Here is a 21,880-nt window from a genome sequence, read left to right as displayed (position 1 = left end):
CTCCCTCTCCCCCCTCATCTATCTCTCACTCTGCTCTTTATCTATTTGATCTCCCTCTCTCTCTCTCTCTCTCTCTCTCTCCATCTCTCTCTCTCCCCCTCTCCCCCCTCTCTCTCATATATCTCTCACTCTGCTCTTTCTCTATTTGCGCTCTCTCTCTCTCTCTCTCTCTCTCTCTCTCTCTCTCTCTCTCTCTCTCTCTCCACCCTCTCTCTCACACATTCTCTGTCTCTATCTCTCTCTATCTCCTTGCCCAATGCTGCAGGTTGAATCCATTGCCCCGATTTCCTGTCACATGATTGGAAATAGGATCCCTTGTTGCTCTCTCTCTCGTGTGTGTGTGTGTGTGTGTGTGTGTGTGTCTGTGTGTGTGTGTGTGTGTGTGTGTGTGTGTGTGTGTGTGTGTGTGTGTGTGTGTGTGTGGTTAGACCTGCCTGCCTTGGAGTTCACTTCAGACTTCTATCGCGGACTTGGAACGACACCTCCACACAAAACGATTCGCCGCATCAGTCCGCATCAGGCAGCGTTCAGAGCAACAGTTCACCTGCGTCCGAAGTTCCCGAACACTTTCCAGTCTCAGCACTCCTCGCACAGAACACGACCATAACCTACCCAAGACAAGTCCCACTCTCGTTCTCTCTCTCGCTCTCTCTCTCTTTCTCTCTCTCAATACTTGAGCGATGGATTCATTTTTGACAATGACGGCTGCCCTTCTACTAGTTGGTTCTTTATCTTCGACTGCTTCGAGACAATTCGACACTGGTAAGTTGATCGGAAACGTTTTTATGCTGTTTCTTTTCCTTGTGTGTTTATTTATCCAACTCATCCGGTAGAAGCCTTTGAAAGTTAGGCTGCTACAATGCGTACTTTGTTTGAGCCGCCAGAGAATTCCCTCGCAAGGCGCTCAATGGAAATATTGGGCTATTGATGTGAAATTCTTTTAAAATGAAATGTATGACTGAATTTGCGATGCGCATAGTATACTGTAGCACAGAACAGAACACAGCAATTTTTATTTTCCTCTCTCGACCTGTCATTACTGCCATGTTTCGTAACCTACTGTAAATCGTAGCAGATGCAGAACGGCTGCTATCTGTCACTGGTTTAATTTTTAAATGAACAACTGGCCTAAATCAATTTTCTTATGAATAAAGGCTATTGTTGATCGAGGGCGCTTTCTTATTGCCTACCACAGAAGTGTTCGTTCTTTGACATTATTATGTAATATATATGATTATATAAAGGCTGTACCTCAATTAAATGCAATCATTATAATACAGTGGGCTAATGATGCAGTATTGTCCAAGGCTGTGGATTGACAGACAGCGGGCAGGAGTCAGTGTGTCGTTTATTTAATTCCTTATGAATTAATTCAGTTTGCTACATTGTAATACAATGTGGACAACCCACAGTGAAACCCGGATTCCCCCCTTCCAGAACATGAACTTGAAGCCTTCCTTATAATACATAGTCAGGTATCCAACATGCCAATTTACATTTTTCATTCACGCAGAAACATTGCACATAACACTGCAGGGAAACTCTCTTCCCAGATTACACACATCATGGAACTGTAGCCTCTTCCGTTTAAAAATCATTTGTTAGGAGTATAATTGTTTAAATAATTTGATAATGACGAACACATGAACCAAACGTCTCTCATGTTGTAATGTGTGTTGTGTTTAAACAGCAAATCCTCATGCTTTCCTTTAAAACATGTTTTTTCTTAATTATACCATTATTCCAATGGGAGGTTTGGCCATCTGAGCTACGTGCGTTATTCCAATGGGAGGTTTGGCCATCTGAGCTACGTGCGTTATTCCAATGGGAGGTTTGGCCATCTGAGCTACGTGCGTTATTCCAATGGGAGGTTTGGCCATCTGAGCTACGTGCGTTATTCCAATGGGAGGTTTGGCCATCTGAGCTACGTGCGTTATTCCAATGGGAGGTTTGGCCATCTGAGCTACGTGCGTTATTCCAATGGGAGGTTTGGCCATCTGAGCTACGTGCGTTATTCCAATGGGAGGTTTGGCCATCTGAGCTACGTGCGTTATTCCAATGGGAGGTTTGGCCATCTGAGCTACGTGCGTTATTCCAATGGGAGGTTTGGCCATCTGAGCTACGTGCGTTATTCCAATGGGAGGTTTGGCCATCTGAGCTACGTGCGTTATTCCAATGGGAGGTTTGGCCATCTGAGCTACGTGCGTTATTCCAATGGGAGGTTTGGCCATCTGAGCTACGTGCGTTATTCCAATGGGAGGTTTGGCCATCTGAGCTACGTGCGTAAGTGCTCCCATGTGTACCAACAATATGCATTAACAATGTATTTACAGCTATGGTATTCCCCCTCGTTAAGCTGTGATGGAGAGAAAACCCCTATCCACAGTACCTTCAGTATATGTAACTGTAGGTTATCTATATACCCTCTGTATATACTGTAGATATCGGCATATAGATAATGGGTATCTAGACAATGGGTATCTAGATATTGGGTATATAGACAATGAGTATCTAGATATGGTGCTTATAGATAATGGGAATCTAGATAATGGGTATCTAGATATTGGGTATATATAAAATGGGTATACAGTCTATATAATGGATATCTAGATAATGGGTATCTAGAGATTGGGTATACAGTATATACACTGCTCAAAAAAATAAAGGGAACACTAAAATAACACATCCTAGATCTGAATGAATGAAATATTTTTATAATATATTTTTCTTTATTTATTTTTCTTTACATAGTTGAATGTGCTGACAACAAAATCACACAAAAATGATCAATGGAAATCAAATTAGGTCTGGATTTGGAGTCACACTCAAAATTAAAGTGGAAAACCACACTACAGGCTGATCCAACTTTGATGTAATGTCCTTAAAACAAGTCAAAATGAGGCTCAGTAGTGTGTGTTGCCTCCACGTGCCTGTATGACCTCCCTATAATGCCTGGGCATGCTCCTGATGAGGTTGCGGATGGTCTCCTGAGGGATCTCCTCCCAGACCTGGACTAAAGCATCCGCCAACTCCTGGACAGTCTGTGGTGCAACGTGGCGTTGGTGGATGGAGCGAGACATGATGTCCCAGATGTGCTCAATTGGATTCAGGTCTGGGGAACGGGCGGGCCAGTCCATAGCATCAGTGCCTTCCTCTTGCAGGAACTGCTGACACACTCCAGCCACATGAGGTCTAGCATTGTCTTGCATTAGGAGGAACCCAGGGCCAACCGCACCAGCATATGGTCTCACAAGGGGTCTGAGGATCTCATCTCGGTACCTAATGGCAGTCAGGCTACCTCTGGCGAGGACATGGAGGGCTGTGCGGCCCCCCAAAGAAATGCCACCCCACACCATGACTGACCCACCGCCAAACCGGTCATGCTGGAGGATGTTGCAGGCAGCAGAACGTTCCACGGCGTCCTGAACCTGCTTTCATCTGTGAAGAGCACAGGGCGCCAGTGGCAAATTTGCCAATCTTGGTGTTCTCTGGCAAATGCCAAACGTCCTGCACGGTGTTGGACTGTAAGCACAACCCCCACCTGTGGACGTCGGGCCCTCATACCACCCTCATTCAGTGTGTTTCTGACCGTTTGAGCAGACACATGCACATTTGTGGCCTGCTGGAGGTGATTTTGCAGGGCTTTTGCAGTGCTCCTCCTTGCACAAAGGCGGAGGTAGCGGTCCTGCTGCTGGGTTGTTGCCCTCCTACGGCCTCCTCCACGTCTCCTGATGTACTGGCCTGTCTCCTGGTAGCGCCTCCATGCTCTGGACACTATGCTGACAGACACTGCAAACCTTCTTGCTACAGCTCGCATTGATGTTCCATCCTGGATGAGCTGCACTACCTGAGCCACTTGTGTGGGTTGTAGACTCCGTCTCATGCTACCACTAGAGTGAAAGCACCGCCAGCATTCAAAAGTGACCAAAACATCAGCTAGGAAGCATAGGAACTGAGAAGTGGTCTGTGGTACCACCTGCAGAACCACTCCTTTATTGGGGGTGTCTTGCTAATTGCCTATAATTTCCACCTGTTGTCTATTCCATTTGCACAACAGCATGTGAAATGTATTGTCAATCAGTGTTGCTTCCTAAGTGGACAGTTTGATTTCACAGAAGTGTGATTGACTTGGAGTTACATTGTGTTGTTTAAGTGTTCCCTTTATTTTTTTGAGCAGTGTATACAGTATATATAATGGCAATCTAGATATTGGGTGTACAGTATATATAATGGCTATCTAGATATTGGGTATACAGTATATATAATGGCTATCTAGATATTGGGTATACAGTATATATAATGGGTATCTCAATATTGGCTATATTTAAAACATTTTGTACCTTTATTTAACTAGGCAAGTCAATTAAGAAAAAATCTTATTTTCAATGATGGCCTAGGAACAGTGGGTTAACTGCCTTGTTCATAGAAAAATGTCAGATTTTTACCTTGTCAGCTCAGGGATTCGATCTTGCAACCATTTGGTTACAAGTACAACGCTCTAACCACTAGGCTACCTTCCACCCCGTCATGCCATTCATCCACCACCAACACCTCGTGTTTCAGCAAGATGTTACAATTCCTGGACATTGAAAATGCCCCAGTTCTGCCATGGCCTGCGTACTCATCAGACGTGTCACCCATTGAGCATGTTTGGGATGCTCTCGATCAAAGTGTACGACAGCGTGTTCCAGTTCCCACCAATATCCAGCAACTTCACACAGCCATTGAAGAGGAGAGGGACAACATTCCACAGGCTACAAGCCTCTATGCGAAGGAGATGAGTTGCGCTGCGTGACGCAAATAGTGGTCACACCAGATACAGACTGGTTTTCTGATCCACGCCCCCACCTTTTTTTAAAGGTATCTGTGACCAACAGATACATATCTGTATTCCCAGTCATGTGAAATCCATAGATTAGGAGCTAATGAATTTACTTCAATTGATTGATTTCCTTATTTGAAATGTAACTCAGTAAAACCTTTGACATTTTTGCATGTTGCGTTTCATATTTCTATTTCATTATATATACTATGTACTTATACCTGCAGGCCTAATGTGTGCCAGGTGTTGAAGGGAAATAGATACCTCAGGCTTAAACACTCCTCCTCATCACCATGGCTGGATCCCAAATGGCACCCTATTCCCTTCGCAGTGCACTACAGTACATAGGGTCCTGGTCAAAAGTAGTGCACTATGAATGGAATAGGGTGCCATTTGGAAGACACACACTGTTTCACTGAGCTGAGTGTGTCTCTGAGTGCTTTAGAAATGGGCTCAGCCGCTCGGAATCCCACATACCATTCTCCTCTCCAAACAACCAAGGGCCCAGCGCAGAGAGATGGAAAGAGCGAGCGTTTGCCTGGCTGCCGCCGAAGCACTTGACACCACGTACACTCAAATGGAAGTCGTTTCATGTGAAAGCGGTCACAGTGAAGGTGTAATTGAGTTTGTGCTGAAAGCCTGGTAATGTTTGCGTTCGCGGGGTGTGTGTGTGTGTGTCGGGCCCTGTGTATAAGCAGGAGCGGGTTAAGCTGCAGTGAATGATTCTGTTGTTGGCGTTGGTGTTCGGGGGATTTGTGATGTTCTTAACATTTTGGAGATTTGTGGCCCGCAGCGCTGCTCTGGATAGGTGTCCTGTTGACTAACTGCCTAGTGCTTAACATACGAACACACCACATCCTCTTCTCAAATCAAACTGGAGACTGGCAGTATTAAATATACAGAGTTTAACAGATTATCTCCTTAAACATGTTTCTATTCTATTTTCTTCTATTCTATTACATTCCTATTTTATTTATATTTTAGTGTGTTCTGTCTTTCTCAAAATGGTGCAAGGTTGGTGAATACCTAATTGTACTATAGAAGTACTATTATAGTAATACTACAGTAATTATAGTAGAACTATATTGTAGTAGTCTATAAGGAGGCACCACTTTATGTGCTGGCAGGGGGGGAATGCATCTGCTGTTAACGAGTTGTGAAAAACGGTGTTGTCTTCTCCTGAGAATCAGCCTCAACTTTTTCCAATTGCAAAAGCAAACGGATTGCGAACGGATTGGTTTTCAGGCAGCAGTCTGATTCTGATGAGGGCTGTGACATTTAGAAAGAGGATAAATGGAAGAACGGGTGGTTGAACATCTTATGAAAAAGAGGAGGCAGCAGTCTGATTCTGATGAGGGCTGTAACATTTAGAAAGAGGATAAATGGAAGAACGGGTGGGGAATATCTGATGGAAAAGAGCAGGCAGCAGTAGACCTGTCAGAAATACATCCTGGTGATGTGGATGATACATATCTGGAGCAACATTTTATTGCGTTTGGAAATGATTGAACAAAAGTTAGTGTTTGGTTGGCTATTATTCATCTTGCCAAGGAATCTGTAGTGATATTGACAAATGCATGATCTACATTTAAGTAATTAGGGTTAAATGCCTTGCTCAAAGGCACATCAACCTTTGTTCCCTTCTCCTAGTCAGCTTGGGGGATTCGATCCAGCGACCTGTCAGTTGCTGGCCCAACTCACTTAACCACTAGGTTACCTGCCGCCCTATCTGCTCATCATAACTACACCAGTCCAGACCTCATCATAACTACACCAGTCCAGACCTCATCATAACTTCACCAGTCCAGACCTCATCATAACTACACCAGTCCAGACCTCATCATAATTACACCAGTCCAGACCTCATCATAACTTCACCAGTCCAGACCTCATCATAATTACACCAGTCCAGACCTCATCATAACTACATCAGTCCAGACCTCATCATAACTACACCAGTCCAGACCTCATCATAACTACACCAGTCCAGACCTCATCATACCCAAACCAGACCAGACCAGACCTAATCATAACTACACCAGTCCAGACCTCATCATAACTTCACCAGTCCAGACCCCATCATAACTACACCAGTCCAGACCTCATCATAACTTCACCAGTCCAGACCTCATCATAACTTCACCAGTCCAGACCCCATCATAACTACACCAGTCCAGACCTCATCATAACTACACCAGTCCAGACCTCATCATAACTACACCAGTCCAGACCTCATCATAACTTCACCAGTCCAGACCTCATCATAACTACACCAGTCCAGACCTCATCATAATTACACCAGTCCAGACCTCATCATAACTTCACCAGTCCAGACCTCATCATAACTACACCAGTCCAGACCTCATCATACCCAAACCAGACCAGACCAGACCTCATCATAACTACATCAGTCCAGACCTCATCATAACTACATCAGTCCAGACCTCATCATACCTAAACCAGTCCAGACCTCATCATAACTTCACCAGTCCAGACCTCATCATACCTAAACCAGTCCAGACCTCATCATAACTTCACCAGACCAGACCTCATCATACCTAAACCAGACCAGACCAGACCTCATCATAACTACACCAGTCCCGACCTCATCATAACTACACCAGTCCAGACCTCATCATAACTACACCAGTCCAGACCTCATCATAACTACACCAGTCCAGACCTCATCATACCTAAACCAGACCAGACCTCATCATAACTACACCAGTCCAGACCTCATCATACCTAAACCAGTCCAGACCTCATAACTACACCAGTCCAGACCTCATCATAACTACACCAGTCCAGACCTCATCATACCTAAACCAGACCAGACCTCATCATAACTACACCAGTCCAGACCTCATCATACCTAAACCAGTCCAGACCTCATCATAACTACACCAGTCCAGACCTCATCATACCTAAACCAGACCAGACCTCATCATACCTAAACCAGTCCAGACCTCATCATAACTACACCAGGAGTGTTTGGTGTGTTCTCGTCCTCTCAGAGAGAGCACTGAGGTCAACTGATCTGATGTGCTGCATATGAAGCACTAGCCTGATCCTCTGACATAAGCTCCATTTAGATAAAAAGCACATCAAATAGTGGAATTTGGACGAGTGTTAGTAAGTATGGGGTGTGTGCAGTGTGTGTGCTTGTGCTCCTTTGTATATACGTGCAATGTGTGTGTGTTCATGAATGTGTATCCTTTTCTATCTGTGCTTATTGAAGGCTATTCAGAAATAACTGTAGGCAGCTACCAACCGGTAGATTCTTTCTTCCCCATAATGACTTTGGGCCGGTGGGCCGGTGCAGTGGTGAAGGAGGAGAGTGTTTAGAAATGGATTCCCTTGCCAGTCCAGACTGACTCTGCTGAGTCCAGGTTTCATTGACTGAAAGCTCCTGTATCTGGCTTCCTCACTGCTCTCTCCTGCTCTGATTATATCATATCTGGCTGCTGTTTCCTGTGTGTATAAAGAATGGTCCACCACCCAAAGAACATCCAGACAACTTGACACACCTGTGGGAAGTATTGGAGTCACCATCCCTGTGGAACGCTTTTGACACCTTGTAGAGTCCATGCCCAGACTAAGTTAGCCTGTTCTGAGGGCAAAAAGGGGGGGAGGTACAAGTCAATATTCCTAATGTTTTTGAACACTCAGTGTATGTTTTGATTGCTAACACATTTCTAAGGCTGCATGAGGATTTGAAAAAAGTCTCATGAAAGGTAAGCGCTCTGCTCTGTTTCTTGCGCAGGCTGCACACACTTCATCAGTCTCTCGTTCACTATTTGACAAGCGCTTGATCATATTCTCATTCATCAGACTATTCTCCATTTAATCTGGTCTTTACATATACAGACTATTAGAATGGCCCACAAATAAAAAAACATAGCATCCACTTGAACAGAGGTTATGTGCAGTTCCGTTTTTTGATATGCCATTTAGGCTGTACCATTTGTAAAGCAGATTAATGTGCTTCATTTTAAGACTATAATAGCACAAGAAAGCTAGGATTCTCTTTTAAATAGTGACCTGTCAAAACTCTGTTTTCACACGCGATTGATTGTGCAATTACTGGGCTTATAAGAGTACTTCCGGGCTTATAAGAGTACTTCCGGGGTCCCGAGTGGCGCAGCTGTATCTCAGTGCTAGAGGCATCACTACAGACCCTGGTTCGATCCCAGGCTGCATCACAACCACTGTGATTGGGAGTCCCACAGGGCAGTGCACAATTGTCTGGGGTAGGCTGACATTGTAATATAAAAATACAGGCCATCAAACCCTCTCTTCAGCAAGCATCCCATTTTACTATGTTTGGAAACCCCCAGCCCCTGGGTCTGTTAAGCATCTCTCTCCTCACCTGGTAACTCCTACTCATGCATCATAGGTTCTGACTGAGTCTTTGTACGCCTGACTGACTGTTTGAGGAGAATGGGGATGGAGATGACACTGGCTGCATCCCAAATTAGATGTATGCCACATTATTTCCTATGTAGTACACTACTTTTGACTAGAGCCCATAGGAAATAGGGTGCCATTTGGGACACAATGTTATTGGGGGTGGATGGGCTGGGTCCTCTTTGAGGATAATGACAGACCGCAGGAGGATGGAGGGATGGCGGGATGAAAGGATGGAGATGGAGTGGGAGATGGAAACAGGCGTGGGGGTTTAGGGTAAACTTCAGTGTTGGTGGAATGTGTGTGTGTGTGTGCATCCCATCTCTCTCAGCACAGGGAGTGTCAGGGGGTTCTGGGCGGTGGCCCTTGTGGTCCTTTTTTCCGGTCCTCCCCCTCTAAACTCTTCCCCATATAGGCTTCTGTTCAGCACACACTGGCGAACCACTGAATGTATGGGTAGTGGTGTGCTTTAGTGTGTGTGTGTGTGTGTGTGTGTGTGCAGCTCTCTCTCTCTCTCTCTCTCTCTCTCTCTCTCTCTCTCTCTGTCCCCTCTCCTCCCTTCCCCTCCTCTCTCTTTCCTCTCCTTGCTTCCTCTCATCTCCTCCCTTCCTCTCCTCTCGTCCCCTCCCCTCTCCTTCCTTCCCCTCCTCTTTCTCCTCCCTTCCCTTCCATTCCTCTCCCATCTCTCTCCTCTCCTCTCCTCTCCTCTCCTCTCCTCTCCTCTCCTCTCCTCTCCTCTCCTCTCCTCTCCTCTCCTCTCCTCTCCTCCCTTCCCCTCCTCTCTCTTTCCTTTCCTTGCTTCCTCTGATCTCCTCCCCTCTCCTTTCTTCCCCTCCTTTCTCTCCCCTCTCCCCCCCTCTCTCTCCTCTCTTCCCCTCCTCTCTCTCTCCTCCCTTCCCTTCCATTCCCCTCCCCTCCCATCTCTCTCCACTCCTCTCCTCTCCCCTCCTTTCTTTCTCTTCTCCTCCAATCCCCTCCTCTCTATCTCCTCCCTCCCTCCCTTCCTCTCCTCTACTCTCATCTGCCATGTATAATACGTCCAATACCATGGCCTTGTTGTTAACCTCAACAGGGAAACACAACTAACACCCATATGGTTGCAGGGCACTCTACCCTTGCTGGCACCACACAGTGAGAGAGTGAGCTGGGCATTAGCGGTTTAGTTATGTCCTGTGTCCCAAATGGCACCCTAGTCCCTATGGGCCCTGTTCAAAAGTAGGGCACTATATAGGAGATAGGGTGCCACTTGAGACGCAGCTCTGGGGTCTGTTAGGGTCTGCTAGCTATGTTAGCCTTTTGTCTTCTGCGTTACAAAAAGGGGAACCAGGCCTGCAGTGCTGTTAGCAATGCTAACAATGTGTTTGCATGAATAGAGACAGAAGGATTGGGGCTTGGGGAGGTTTTGTTAGGACTTATGCAAGTGTAAAAGGGGGGATGAGAGAGAGAGAAAGAGAGACAGGGGAGCTGGAGAGACACAGAAACAGAGAGAAAGAGAGAGAGACATGAGGAGAAAGCGAGATGAGCAGGGAGAGTGAGAGCAAGACAGAGATGGAGAGAGACAGACAGAGAGAGTATTTCCCTACTACTCCCCCAGTACTACACCCCCAGTACTCCCCAGCATGCCCCCTGACTTGCAATGGCTGCCCATAGCTCAGACAGAATACTCATATTTACTTGGCTGAAAGTGAGTTGAGTTTGGTTGGAAGTGGGAAACAGAAGAAAACTTTGGTCTGTGTCATGTGGCTTTGTGTCTTGCCGCTGACCTAGCAGCTACTTCCTGTTGACTCCTGGATGGTGCTCTGCAGAGGTCAAGTTACGGCCAACGCCCTGGGCAGGCTGCCATGGCAACCGCAGAGCGAGAGATGGAGTGACAGACGGAGCCCATTATTACCGAGCCTGAAAAGCCAATTTATGCTTACTACTGATAGACAATAGTCTAGCTGTAGCTGAAGCTGATTGACCATGCAGAGCCTTTGAGCCTAGCCTACTGTAGTCTAGCTGGTGCTGAAGCTGTGATTGTCATGTTCCTGATAAGGAGCTCTCTTTCTGTCTCACCTCCTTTCCCTTTCTCAGTTTCTCTCTTTCCCAATTAATATTACCCTCCCTCCCTCCCTCCCTCCCTCCCTCCCTCCCTCCCTCCCTCCCTCCCTCCCTCCCTATGATGCAAAGCAGCTCTGTCCTCTTGTCCTCCTGTCCCCCTGTCCTCCTTGTCCCCCTGTCCCCCTGTCCTCCTTGTCCTCCTGTCCCCCTGTCCTCTTGTAACCCTGTCCTCCTGTCCCCCTGTCATCTTGTCCCCCTGTCCCCCTGACCTCTTGTCCCCCTGACCTCTTGTCCTCTTATCCCCCTGTCCTCCTGTCCCCCTGTCCTCTTGTCCCCCTGTCCTCGTGTCCCCCTGTCATCTTGTCCCCCTGTCCTCATGTCCCCCTGTCATCTTGTCCCCCTGTCCTCCTGTCCCCCTGTCATCTTGTCCCCCTGTCCTCTTGTACCCCTGTCCTATTGTCCCCCTGTCCTCTTGTTCCTCTGTGTCCCTCTCCTGTGTCAGAAAGTCAAGAGATGCTGTATCTCTCTCTCCCTCCCTCTTTCTCTCTCTCTCTCTCTCCCTCCCTACCTCTCTCTCTCTCTCTCTCTCTCTCTCTCTCTCTCCCTCCCTCTTTCTCTCTCTCTCTCTCTCCCTCCCTACCCCTCTCTCTCTCTTTCTCTCTCTCTCTCTCTCTCTCTCTCCCTCCCTACCCCTCTCTCTCTCTCTCTCTCTCTCCCTCCCTACCCCTCTCTCTCTCTCTCTCTCTCTCCCTCTTTCCCTCTCTCTCTCCCTATTTCTCTCTCTCTCCCTACCTCTTTCTCTCTCTCCCTCCCTACCTCTTTCTCTCTCTCTCCCTAGCTCTCTCTCTCTCTCTCTCTCTCTCTCCCTCCCTCTTTCTCTCTCTCTCTCCCTCCCTACCCCTCTCTTTCTCTCCCTCTTTCTCTCTCTCTCTCCCTCCCTCTTTCCCTCTCTCCCTCTCCCTCCCTACCTCTTTCTCTCTCTCCCTACCTCTTTCTCTCTCTCCCTGCCTACCTCTTTCTCTCTCTCTCCCTACCTCTTTCTCTCTCCCTCCCTAGCTCTTTCTCTCTCTCTCCCTAGCTCTCTCTCTCCCTCCCTACCTCTTGCTCTCTCTCTCTCTCTCTCCCTCCCTAGCTCTTTCTTTCCTGTCCGGTCTCAGAGAGTTACATTCACAGACTGTAGGAAGATGCAAAGTGAGCAGCTCCTCTCTCTCTCTCTCTCTGTGCCACTGGACAGTGAAGTGATTGGACATGACAGATGTGATAGTTATGTAAAGCGTGTTGTGAGAAGAGAGAATAGAAAAGGTGGTGTCAGGTTCGGTGTGTCAGTCAGTTAGTCCGGCCTGATCCGACAAGGCAGCTCTCATCTCCTCTTCTCTTCTCTTCTCCTCTGGTAGACAACATAGAATTAAGCTGTCAAGCATCTGCCTGTTTCAACACTGTGTGTGTGTGTGTGTGTGTGTGTCCAAGACTGGAGGACATAAACAATGTTTAGATAGTGATGGCGGAGGGCTGTGGCGGTCATGAAATGTTGTCAGCCGGTGATTGTCAAGCAAATAACAGACAATCTCGGTAATTGATCGTTAATTAACATAAACACATTCAGCATCCTCTGGCTTCAACACATTTTTTTCATGTTTTATTTTATTCTAATTTAACCTTTATTTAACTAGGCAAGTCAGTTAAGAACAAATTCTTATTTTACAATGAGGGCCTACCACGGTCGAAGTCGGACGACGCTGGGCCAATTGGGCGCCGGATGTGATACATAGCCTACAAGCCACTGATGTAGACCTTTGGAACATCTACACTGTAAAAAGTCTAATAAATCCATGTAATACAGGCTACACCATCACAATAAATCCATGTAATACAGGCTACACCATCACAATAAATCCATGTAATATAGCCTACATCATCACAATGAATCCATGTAATATAGCCTACATCATCACAATGAATCCATGTAATATAGCCTACATCATCACAATAAATCCATGTAATATAGCCTACATCATCACAATAAATCCATGTAATATAGCCTACATCATCACAATAAATCCATTATTTATTTTAGACAGGTCTAAAGAAACATGAAATGAAGAAAATGTAGTCTATTTCAGAAGAACAATAGCCTGATCAACTCTATGTGAAGGAGATGTGACGCAAATGAATAGGCCAACAAGATGAATAGGCCAACAAGATGAATAGGCCAACAAGATGAATAGGTCAACAAGATGAATAGGTCAACAAGATGAATAGGCCAACAAGATGAATAGACCAACAAGATGAATAGGCCAACAAGATGAATAGGCCAACAAGATGAATAGGTCAACAAGATGAATAGGCCAACAAGATGAATAGGCCAACAAGATGAATAGGCCAACAAGATGAATAGACCAACAAGATGAATAGGCCAACAAGATGAATAGGCCAACAAGATGAATAGGCCAACAAGATGAATAGGCCAACAAGATGAATAGGTCAACAAGATGAATAGGCCAACAAGATGAATAGGCCAACAAGATGAATAGGCCAACAAGATGAATAGGTCAACAAGATGAATAGGTCAACAAGATGAATAGGCCAACAAGATGAATAGGCCAACAAGATGAATAGGCCAACAAGATGAATAGGTCAACAAGATGAATAGGTCAACAAGATGAATAGGCCAACAAGATGAATAGGTCAACAAGATGAATAGGCCAACAAGATGAATAGACCATGGGATCCAATAGAGCCGCCCGTGTTTTCTGACAATTCTATCAACTCCTACAACAAACAATTGTTTTTGACTATCAGAATGCAATTGAATTCATCTGAAGGGAAATGTGTTTAATGTGCCTAAGCTTTTAGATTCATATAATGAGTTTAAATCAAAATGGATCGTTATCTGCTGTTGTTATGAAGAGAACAAACATCGCTCTTCTAATAGTTCTCTGTTAGTATGTATGGTGGGGTACTCAATTACAATTTGAGAATGTGCAATCACACATTAGTGTGTGGTCCGGGTGGATATCGTCATTAATCGGCGAAGTAACAAACCCTCAACTCACAACCCATGTGACGCCAAACTGTTCAAACTGTTTACAGCCCTTTTGTTGGCAGAGAGAAAATGTTGCCGTTTTAAAGGTAATTCAACACATTTTACCATGTCTCATGTGCTTTCATATGATACCAGGAGTGGATGCCCGACTGAGTTTAGATTTGATTGGTCCGGATTGTCCCCCGTTCTGTTCCGTTTCAGCTTGTTGAGTATTGTATTCTATTTGATCCTAGTGAGTATTGTATTCTATTTGATCCTAGTGAGTATTCTATTTTTTTTTACACGGTAGAAAGTTAAAGTTATGTCAGACACTGGTTTTATATTCCTGATAAAACCCCAAAACCAATTGTTTGTTCTGCTTGCTTCCCCTTTTAGGAAATGATTACTAAAGACTTCATATAGTTGTTATTAAGGTAAAATGACCTGCTTTCTTTCCTCTCTGGTGTAAACACATGACATGGTTCAAACATCATAAACCACTAGAGATTTGGATTCAAAATAATCACAGGATCAAAATAATAATACTTATTTTCCACCATCATTTGCAAATAAATTCATTAAAAATCAGCCTCAGCCTCCGGCCACTGAGGTCTCCTGTTTGCGTCCTAAATGGCCCCCTATTCTCTATATAGTGCACTACTTTTGACCAGGGCTCATAGGACATTGGTCAAAAGTAGTGCACAATGTAGGGAATAGGGTGCTATTTGGGATGTAGCTCAGCTCTCTGTTCCAGCCCTGCCTCCAGAGGAAGGACAGGCTCAGCCACTCTAAATACACATCGTACACACACACACACACACACACACACACACACACACACACACACACACACACACACACACACACACACACACACACACACACACACACACACACACACACACACACACACACACACACACACACACACACACACACACCAAAGGAAGTCACCGTCTCTCTAAATAAATGGAGAGTTACTTCCCTGCAGCAGCAGCATGGGCGTGGCTTGATAGAGGCCCAGCAGGCATTTTGCGGTGGAAAAAGCCAATTGTCGCCTTTCCCCTCCTGCAGTTGCAGGAAACACCCACTGACAGGACAAGTGGACAGCAGGGATAATAGTGGACTGGACAAGACTTGGGAGTTAACAAGACAAGGAGTGGACAGCTAGACAGCATAGGGAGTGACATTAATGAGTGAGCAGGACTGGGGAGTGTACAAGGCAAGTAGTGGACATACAGGGAGTGTACAAGGCAAGTAGTGGACATACAGGGAGTTGACAAGGCAAGTAGTGGACATACAGGGAGTTGACAAGGCAAGTAGTGGACATACAGGGAGTGTACAAGGCAAGTAGTGGACATACAGGGAGTTGACAAGGCAAGTAGTGGACATACAGGGAGTGTACAAGGCAAGTAGTGGACATACAGGGAGTTGACAAGGCAAGTAGTGGACATACAGGGAGTTGACAAGGCAAGTAGTGGACATACAGGGAGTGTACAAGGCAAGGAGGAATGGACAGTACAAGTTAGACAGCAGAGCGTATGGGCATAGCTAAGTGGGCAGGACTGGGGTGTTACTGTTAACAAGGCAAGGCGTGGAGAGGACAGAGCGCTAAACAGAGACATGAGCAAGGGAAGGTGTTGACTTTGACTTAGCTAAGTGCACAGGACAAAGTTAAGTGGATTGTGGGAGGTGGGGAGAGCACTGCAAATATGAGGTTATGACAACTAGGGTTGGCAGTATGCAGATGTTCATTTTGTTATTCCGTTCTTTTCTCATTTATGCTATTACGCTATTACCCCATGCCCATTGGGCATCTATTTACCCCATGCCCATTGGCCATCTATTTACCCCATGCCCATTGGGCATCTATTTACCCCATGCCCATTGGCCATCTATTTACCCCATGCCCATTGGGCATCTATTTACCCCATGCCCATTGGGCATCTATTTACCCCATGCCCATTGGGCATCTATTTACCCCATGCCCATTGGGCATCTATTTACCCCATGCCCATTGGGCATCTATTTACCCCATGCCCATTGGGCATCTATTTACCCCATGCCCATTGGGCATCTATTTACCCCATGCCCATTGGGCATCTATTTACCCCATGCCCATTGGGCATCTATTTACCCCATGCCCATTGGGCATCTATTTACCCCATGCCCATTGGGCATCTATTTACCCCATGCCCATTGGGCATCTATTTACCCCATGCCCATTGGGCATCTATTTACCCCATGCCCATTGGGCATCTATTACCAGAATGCAAAGATAATGTTTTGACGCATGGCTTTTCTGAAGGAAGAACAGCACAGGCTATGGAACATCATGTGTACACTCTGTGTCTGTGTGGAGTCTGGAGTCGCTAGGGCGACGGGGCCTGCCTTCTCGGCTCGGAGAAGTAGGGTGAGGAGCAGAAGGGCAGAGAACAGAGAGAAGAAAATCAAGATAACTGATCCAAAGGGCTTTGAGTTCTCAAACACAGCAGAAAGGTAACACAATGTGATGTCCTGTTACCTTATGAATTCAGCCACTTACTTAGATAACTAGCAAGTTAAACTTAAACATCTAGTCAAATGGCTACCCAGACTATTTGCGTCCACCCCCCCCACATCCTTACACACTACTGATGCTCTTTAAATACTTATTACTTTTACCTCTTATTCTTATTCAGATTTTTTAGAAACTGCATTGTTGGTTAGGGGCTCGTAAGTAAGCATTTCCCTGTAGGTCTACACCTGTTGTATTCGGCTCATGTGACAAATACAATTTGATTTGATGAGTAGCTACTTTTTTTTAGCTACTTTTCCCAGTGTAGCCGGCCTACTTTTCTCTGGTAAAATGGAAGATTAACTTTATCCAAAACATTAGGAAATGTAGCTGGCTACATTTTTTATATGATAAATAAACATTAGAAATACGATGGTCATGCATCGTTTTTTGCAAAAAATACATTGCTTTTTCATTGTGCGCTCATTTCCCTGTGTTGCTGCCAGCCAAAAAGCATTTCTGTTGTCGTCTGATGAAAATGAAGCTATTTTCTGCCCGAAATGTGTTGCACTAATGTGTTTTCTGTGATGGAAAACTATAGTTGCACGTCCCTGATCACTGTTGACTTTCAATATAAAACACAACACCTGTCAATACACAGCTGGACTCACCTGCTCCTGCTTTCTCCTGTTGTGCTGTTTACAAACAAACATGTGACTGGCTCATAATGTAAAATAATGTGACAGGTGAAATGAAGAACACCATCTGAACACGATTATCTCCTAACACAAGTTGACTGCTGGTATTTACGTTAAAAGTAGATACAAATATTAAAATGTATTGCAAAACTTCAAAGTAATAGCTTCAACGGTATTGAGGGCATTGAAAAACCATCCCGTGGCTTTTTCCAAATACCTCGGTATACGTTATATATGGTATACCACTCCAGAGTAATTACAACCTATATCTACTGAATCAAAGTTCTACAATAGTGTGCAACTGCAGCCCCCAATTCAGGGCGTTCCTGCATGTGGGCGTTCCTGCGTGTGGGCGTTCCTGCAGGTGGGCGTGCCTGCATGTGGTCATTCCTGTATGTGGTCATTCCTGTATGTGGTCATTCCTGTATGTGGTCATTCCTGTATGTGGTCCTTCCTGTATGTGGGCATTCTTGTATGTGGTCCTTCCTGTATGTGGGCATTCCTGCATGTGGTTATTCCTGCATGTGGTCATTCCTGTATGTGGTCATTCCTGTATGTGGGCATTCCTGCATGTGGTCATTCCTGTATGTGGTCATTCCTGTATGTGGTCATTCCTGTATGTGGTCCTTCCTGTATGTGGTCATTCCTGTATGTGGTCCTTCCTGTATGTGGTCCTTCCTGTATGTGGGCATTCCTGCATGTGGTTATTCCTGCATGTGGTCATTCCTGTATGTGGTCATTCCTGTATGTGGGCGTTCCTGCATGTGGTCATTCCTGTATGTGGTCATTCCTGTATGTGGTCATTCCTGTATGTGGGCATTCCTGCATGTGGTTATTCCTGTATGTGGGCGTTCCTGGATGTTGGCGTTCCTGCTGTGTACCTGAGAAAACCGTGCCCGACAGATGGGGGAGAAAGACACTGTCTACTGGTTGCCTCCGCTTCCCGCTAGCACAGCAGGGGTCGGCACCGTGTGCTAGCTAACTAGCCTCCCGCCTGCTGTGTACCGGACTAGCTGGCTAAGGTAGCAAACAGTGTCCTTCGCTCCCACCTACCGAACACAAGCCCTCACTGTTGTTAACAGAACTGGGGGAAGACAGTGCCCGACGGGCGGGGAGGAAGGATATTGTCTACCGGTGTAGGTTTGCTAGCTACCGTTGTTGCCCCCGCCCCTTCTTCTGTGGGGTTTATCGGTGGCTGGCATCCTACATTATTGTGCATTAATTTCACCTACTGTATTGGAGTGCCCCTGCCTCCCGCCTGTCCTAGCTGTCCTATAAGCATAAACTGGGGTTCCTGCAGATGCAGGAATGCCCACATGCAGGAACATCTCGAATTGCAGGCCAAATGTGAACACTTCTCAAATTATGTGTGAACAGACACAATAATTTATGTAAGTTATTAAACCTTAGAGACCCTAAGGGACATCTTGGTTCCTGGACCTCTGTTTTACGACCCAGGTCTTACCCCTGTAAGTTGTTTAGGCATTGAGCCAATGCTATCCCATTGCAAGGCATTGAAGCTCTTTGAAAGTGGCTGAAACTGAATGGGCTTGAAACCTGAGCTGAAAGGACAAGAGTCCCTGATTTAGTCTGTCCCTTTATTCATCCCAAATGGACCCCTATTCCCTAGATAGTGCACTACTTTGGACCACAGCCCTATAGAACCCTATTCCCTAGATAGTACACTACTTTAGACCTGAGCCCTATGGCACCTTATTCCCTAGATAGTGAACTACTTTGGACCATTCCCTATGGGAATAGAGTGCCATTTGGGATTCTGTTAGAGGTGAATACAGGTACAGATCTCTGAGGTGAACAACAAGGGGGTTGGATGTGTGTGTGTGTGTGTGTGTTTGTGTGTGTGTGTGTGTGTGTGTGTATCCAGCAGGCAGTCTACGTGGCACCATCACGTTGGGTGTCACACATGGCCGATGCCATGAAACTGGATCCACTGGGCCCTCAATAGATCCCTGTAATCGATCCTCTTTCTCAGGGACAGTGATGTTACTGGGATGCCCTCTCTCCCTCCCATTGACTGGAAACATCTGTTTCTCTGTACAGAAGAGCTTTCCAGAGCCACACACACACACACACACACACACACACACACACACACACACACACACACACACACGCACACACACAATTCTTATTTTCCCTACATCCTATTTTCCCTAAACCTAATCCTAACCCTAACCTTAAGCCTAACCTTAACCCCTAACCATAATTCCTAACCCTAAACCTTACACCTATTCCTAATCCTAACCCTAACCTTAAGCCTAACCTTAACCCCTAACCTAATCCTAACCCTAACCTTAAGCCTAACCTTAACCCCTAATCCTAACCCTAACCTTAAGCCTAACCTTAACCCCTAACCATAATTCCTAACCCTAAACCTTACACCTATTCCTAGTTCTAACCCTAACCCTAACCCCTAAGCCTAAAATATCCTTTTTCCTTGTGGGGACTGGCGAAATGTCTCCATTTGTCCGAATTTTCCTTGTCTTGCTATCCTTGTGAGGACTTCTAGTAAAAACAAAAACATACACACAAGCCAAGTTGGGACCAGAAATTAGAGATGGCTTAATAAAAGGCTAAATGGCTGATGATGATCACTGCTTTAGTTCTTGTTTGTGCTGTCTGGCAGCTTTTGTGCTGTCTGGCAGCTTTTGTGCTGTCTGGCAGCTTTTGTGCCCTGGACCTTGTGTGTTTTATTCACGGATTGTGTGTCTGTCTTTTGTGATTTGATATGGTGGTAATATGCACTTTGTTCATTGGCTGACCGTAGCAATCAGGAAGATAAAACAGCACGCATTAAACATATTTAGAGAAAATCTCAAAAGCAAGGAGAATTCGGAGAACAATCCAGAAGTACAGATGAATGTGTCTTGTTGTGGTCCTTTTCTGAAAGGTTTCAAAGGTACACATCAGACAATTGATTTAGTGTGGAAATATAAAGGTGAAATGCAGGCCTGCTCCCTCTCTCACCATCATACAGTAGCAAAGAGCCAAGGTTCTTTCGTTTCTCTTAGATGGAATCGGATTAGATGTGTATGAAATCTGATGAGTCAGTCAGAGGAATAGGGGACTTAGCCAAGGGACTTAGCCAAGACTTACATCTATAGTTTACAAAGATAGACAAAACAAACATGCAAGGATTTTTCTTATGTGTTTGCAACTCTCTTTCTCTCTACTGAGCTCTAGAACTACGGAGCTAGAAACACCCCTGACTTCTAGAACCAGTAGTTAGGAACGCTGAGTTCTAGAACTACGGAGCTAGAAACACTCCTGACTTCTAGAACCAGTAGTTAGGAACGCTGTGTTCTAGAACTACGGAGCTAGAAACACTCCTGACTTCTAGAACCAGTAGTTAGGAACGCTGTGTTCTAGAACTACGGAGCTGGAAACACTCCTGACTTCTAGAACCAGTAGTTAGGAACGCTGAGTTCTAGAACTACGGAGCTAGAAACACCCCTGACTTCTAGAACCAGTAGTTAGGAACGCTGAGTTCTAGAACTGTGGAGCTAGAAACACTCCTGACTTCTAGAACCAGTAGTTAGGAACGCTGAGTTCTAGAACTACGGAGCTAGAAACACCCCTGACTTCTAGAACCAGTAGTTAGGAACGCTGAGTTCTAGATCTACGGAGCTAGAAACATCCCTGACTTCTAGAACCAGTAGTTAGGAACGCTGAGTTCTAGATCTACGGAGCTAGAAAAACTGTGTTTTAGAACTATGGTGCTATAGGAACACTCTGAGTTATTGCTGGGATGATAAACCGAAAATTACCGACACCAACGTTGCCTTCCTCTTACCAAAGCAATTTTCGGTGATTTTGCTTCACAGCATTCCTGTAGATTGTTCTAAAACCATTATTTGTCCAACAGTAATATAGGCATTATGTTGTTTTATTATGTTGATTCCTGCTATGAAAGTATCTGCCTGGTCCTGTTTGACTCTCACTCCCTCTCCCCCCACTGTGACACGGAGGAGGGAGACATGCACTCTGAGAAGCACAAGCACCTGACATCTTGCTCAAATGCTATTACGGAAAAAAAATACAGTTTTAAAAGCATCTACTTTTGTTCTATTACAGAGAGGAGAGTCACCGCTTTCTGTCAGTATGTAACATATTTCTCACCTCTTAATATTGAGTTCATGGAACCACTTTACAACCAGAGTAGACTGTCTAGTATGGTTCTGATGTGAACGCGGAGCTGAGCTTGCCAGTTGCAGAGAATAGGCCTACCTCAAGTAGCCCAGGTCTAGCGCTTTCTGTCGGACATTAGCCTACATTTCTGATTAAACAATTAGCCTACATGGCTATCTAGTGACAATATCATATTTAGAGTTAGTAATCTAGCTAAGTGTTTTAAGTTCCCACTACCTCAGGTG

The 21,880-nt window shown here is 45.4% G+C and overlaps 1 protein-coding gene and 1 long non-coding RNA gene across 5 annotated transcripts in view; one reads left to right on the top strand and one right to left on the bottom strand.

Annotated features, from left to right (window-relative positions):
• Positions 1-21,880, bottom strand: part of LOC149979877 (uncharacterized) — a 357,657-nt gene that overhangs the window by 127,932 nt on the left and 207,845 nt on the right. The window lies entirely within an intron of this gene.
• Positions 246-21,880, top strand: part of LOC110536394 (kremen protein 1) — a 110,343-nt gene continuing 88,708 nt past the window's right edge. The window contains exon 1 of one of the 4 annotated variants that reach the window (XM_036936354.2): positions 246-762. In XM_036936354.2, the coding sequence (XP_036792249.1) occupies positions 681-762 (82 nt within the window). In that variant the 5' untranslated portion in view covers positions 246-680. The remainder of the gene's footprint in view (positions 763-21,880) is intronic. The other 3 variants (XM_090191171.1, XM_036936353.2, XM_090191170.1) reach the window with 3 other exon arrangements.

Source organism: Oncorhynchus mykiss, chromosome 11 (assembly GCF_057628025.1).
Source record: "Oncorhynchus mykiss isolate SJ-2025 chromosome 11, ASM5762802v1, whole genome shotgun sequence".
NCBI classification, from domain to species: Eukaryota; Metazoa; Chordata; class Actinopteri; order Salmoniformes; family Salmonidae; genus Oncorhynchus; species Oncorhynchus mykiss.
The sequence above is the reverse complement of the archived record's forward strand: the minus strand, read 5'-3'. Positions and strand labels throughout refer to the sequence as shown.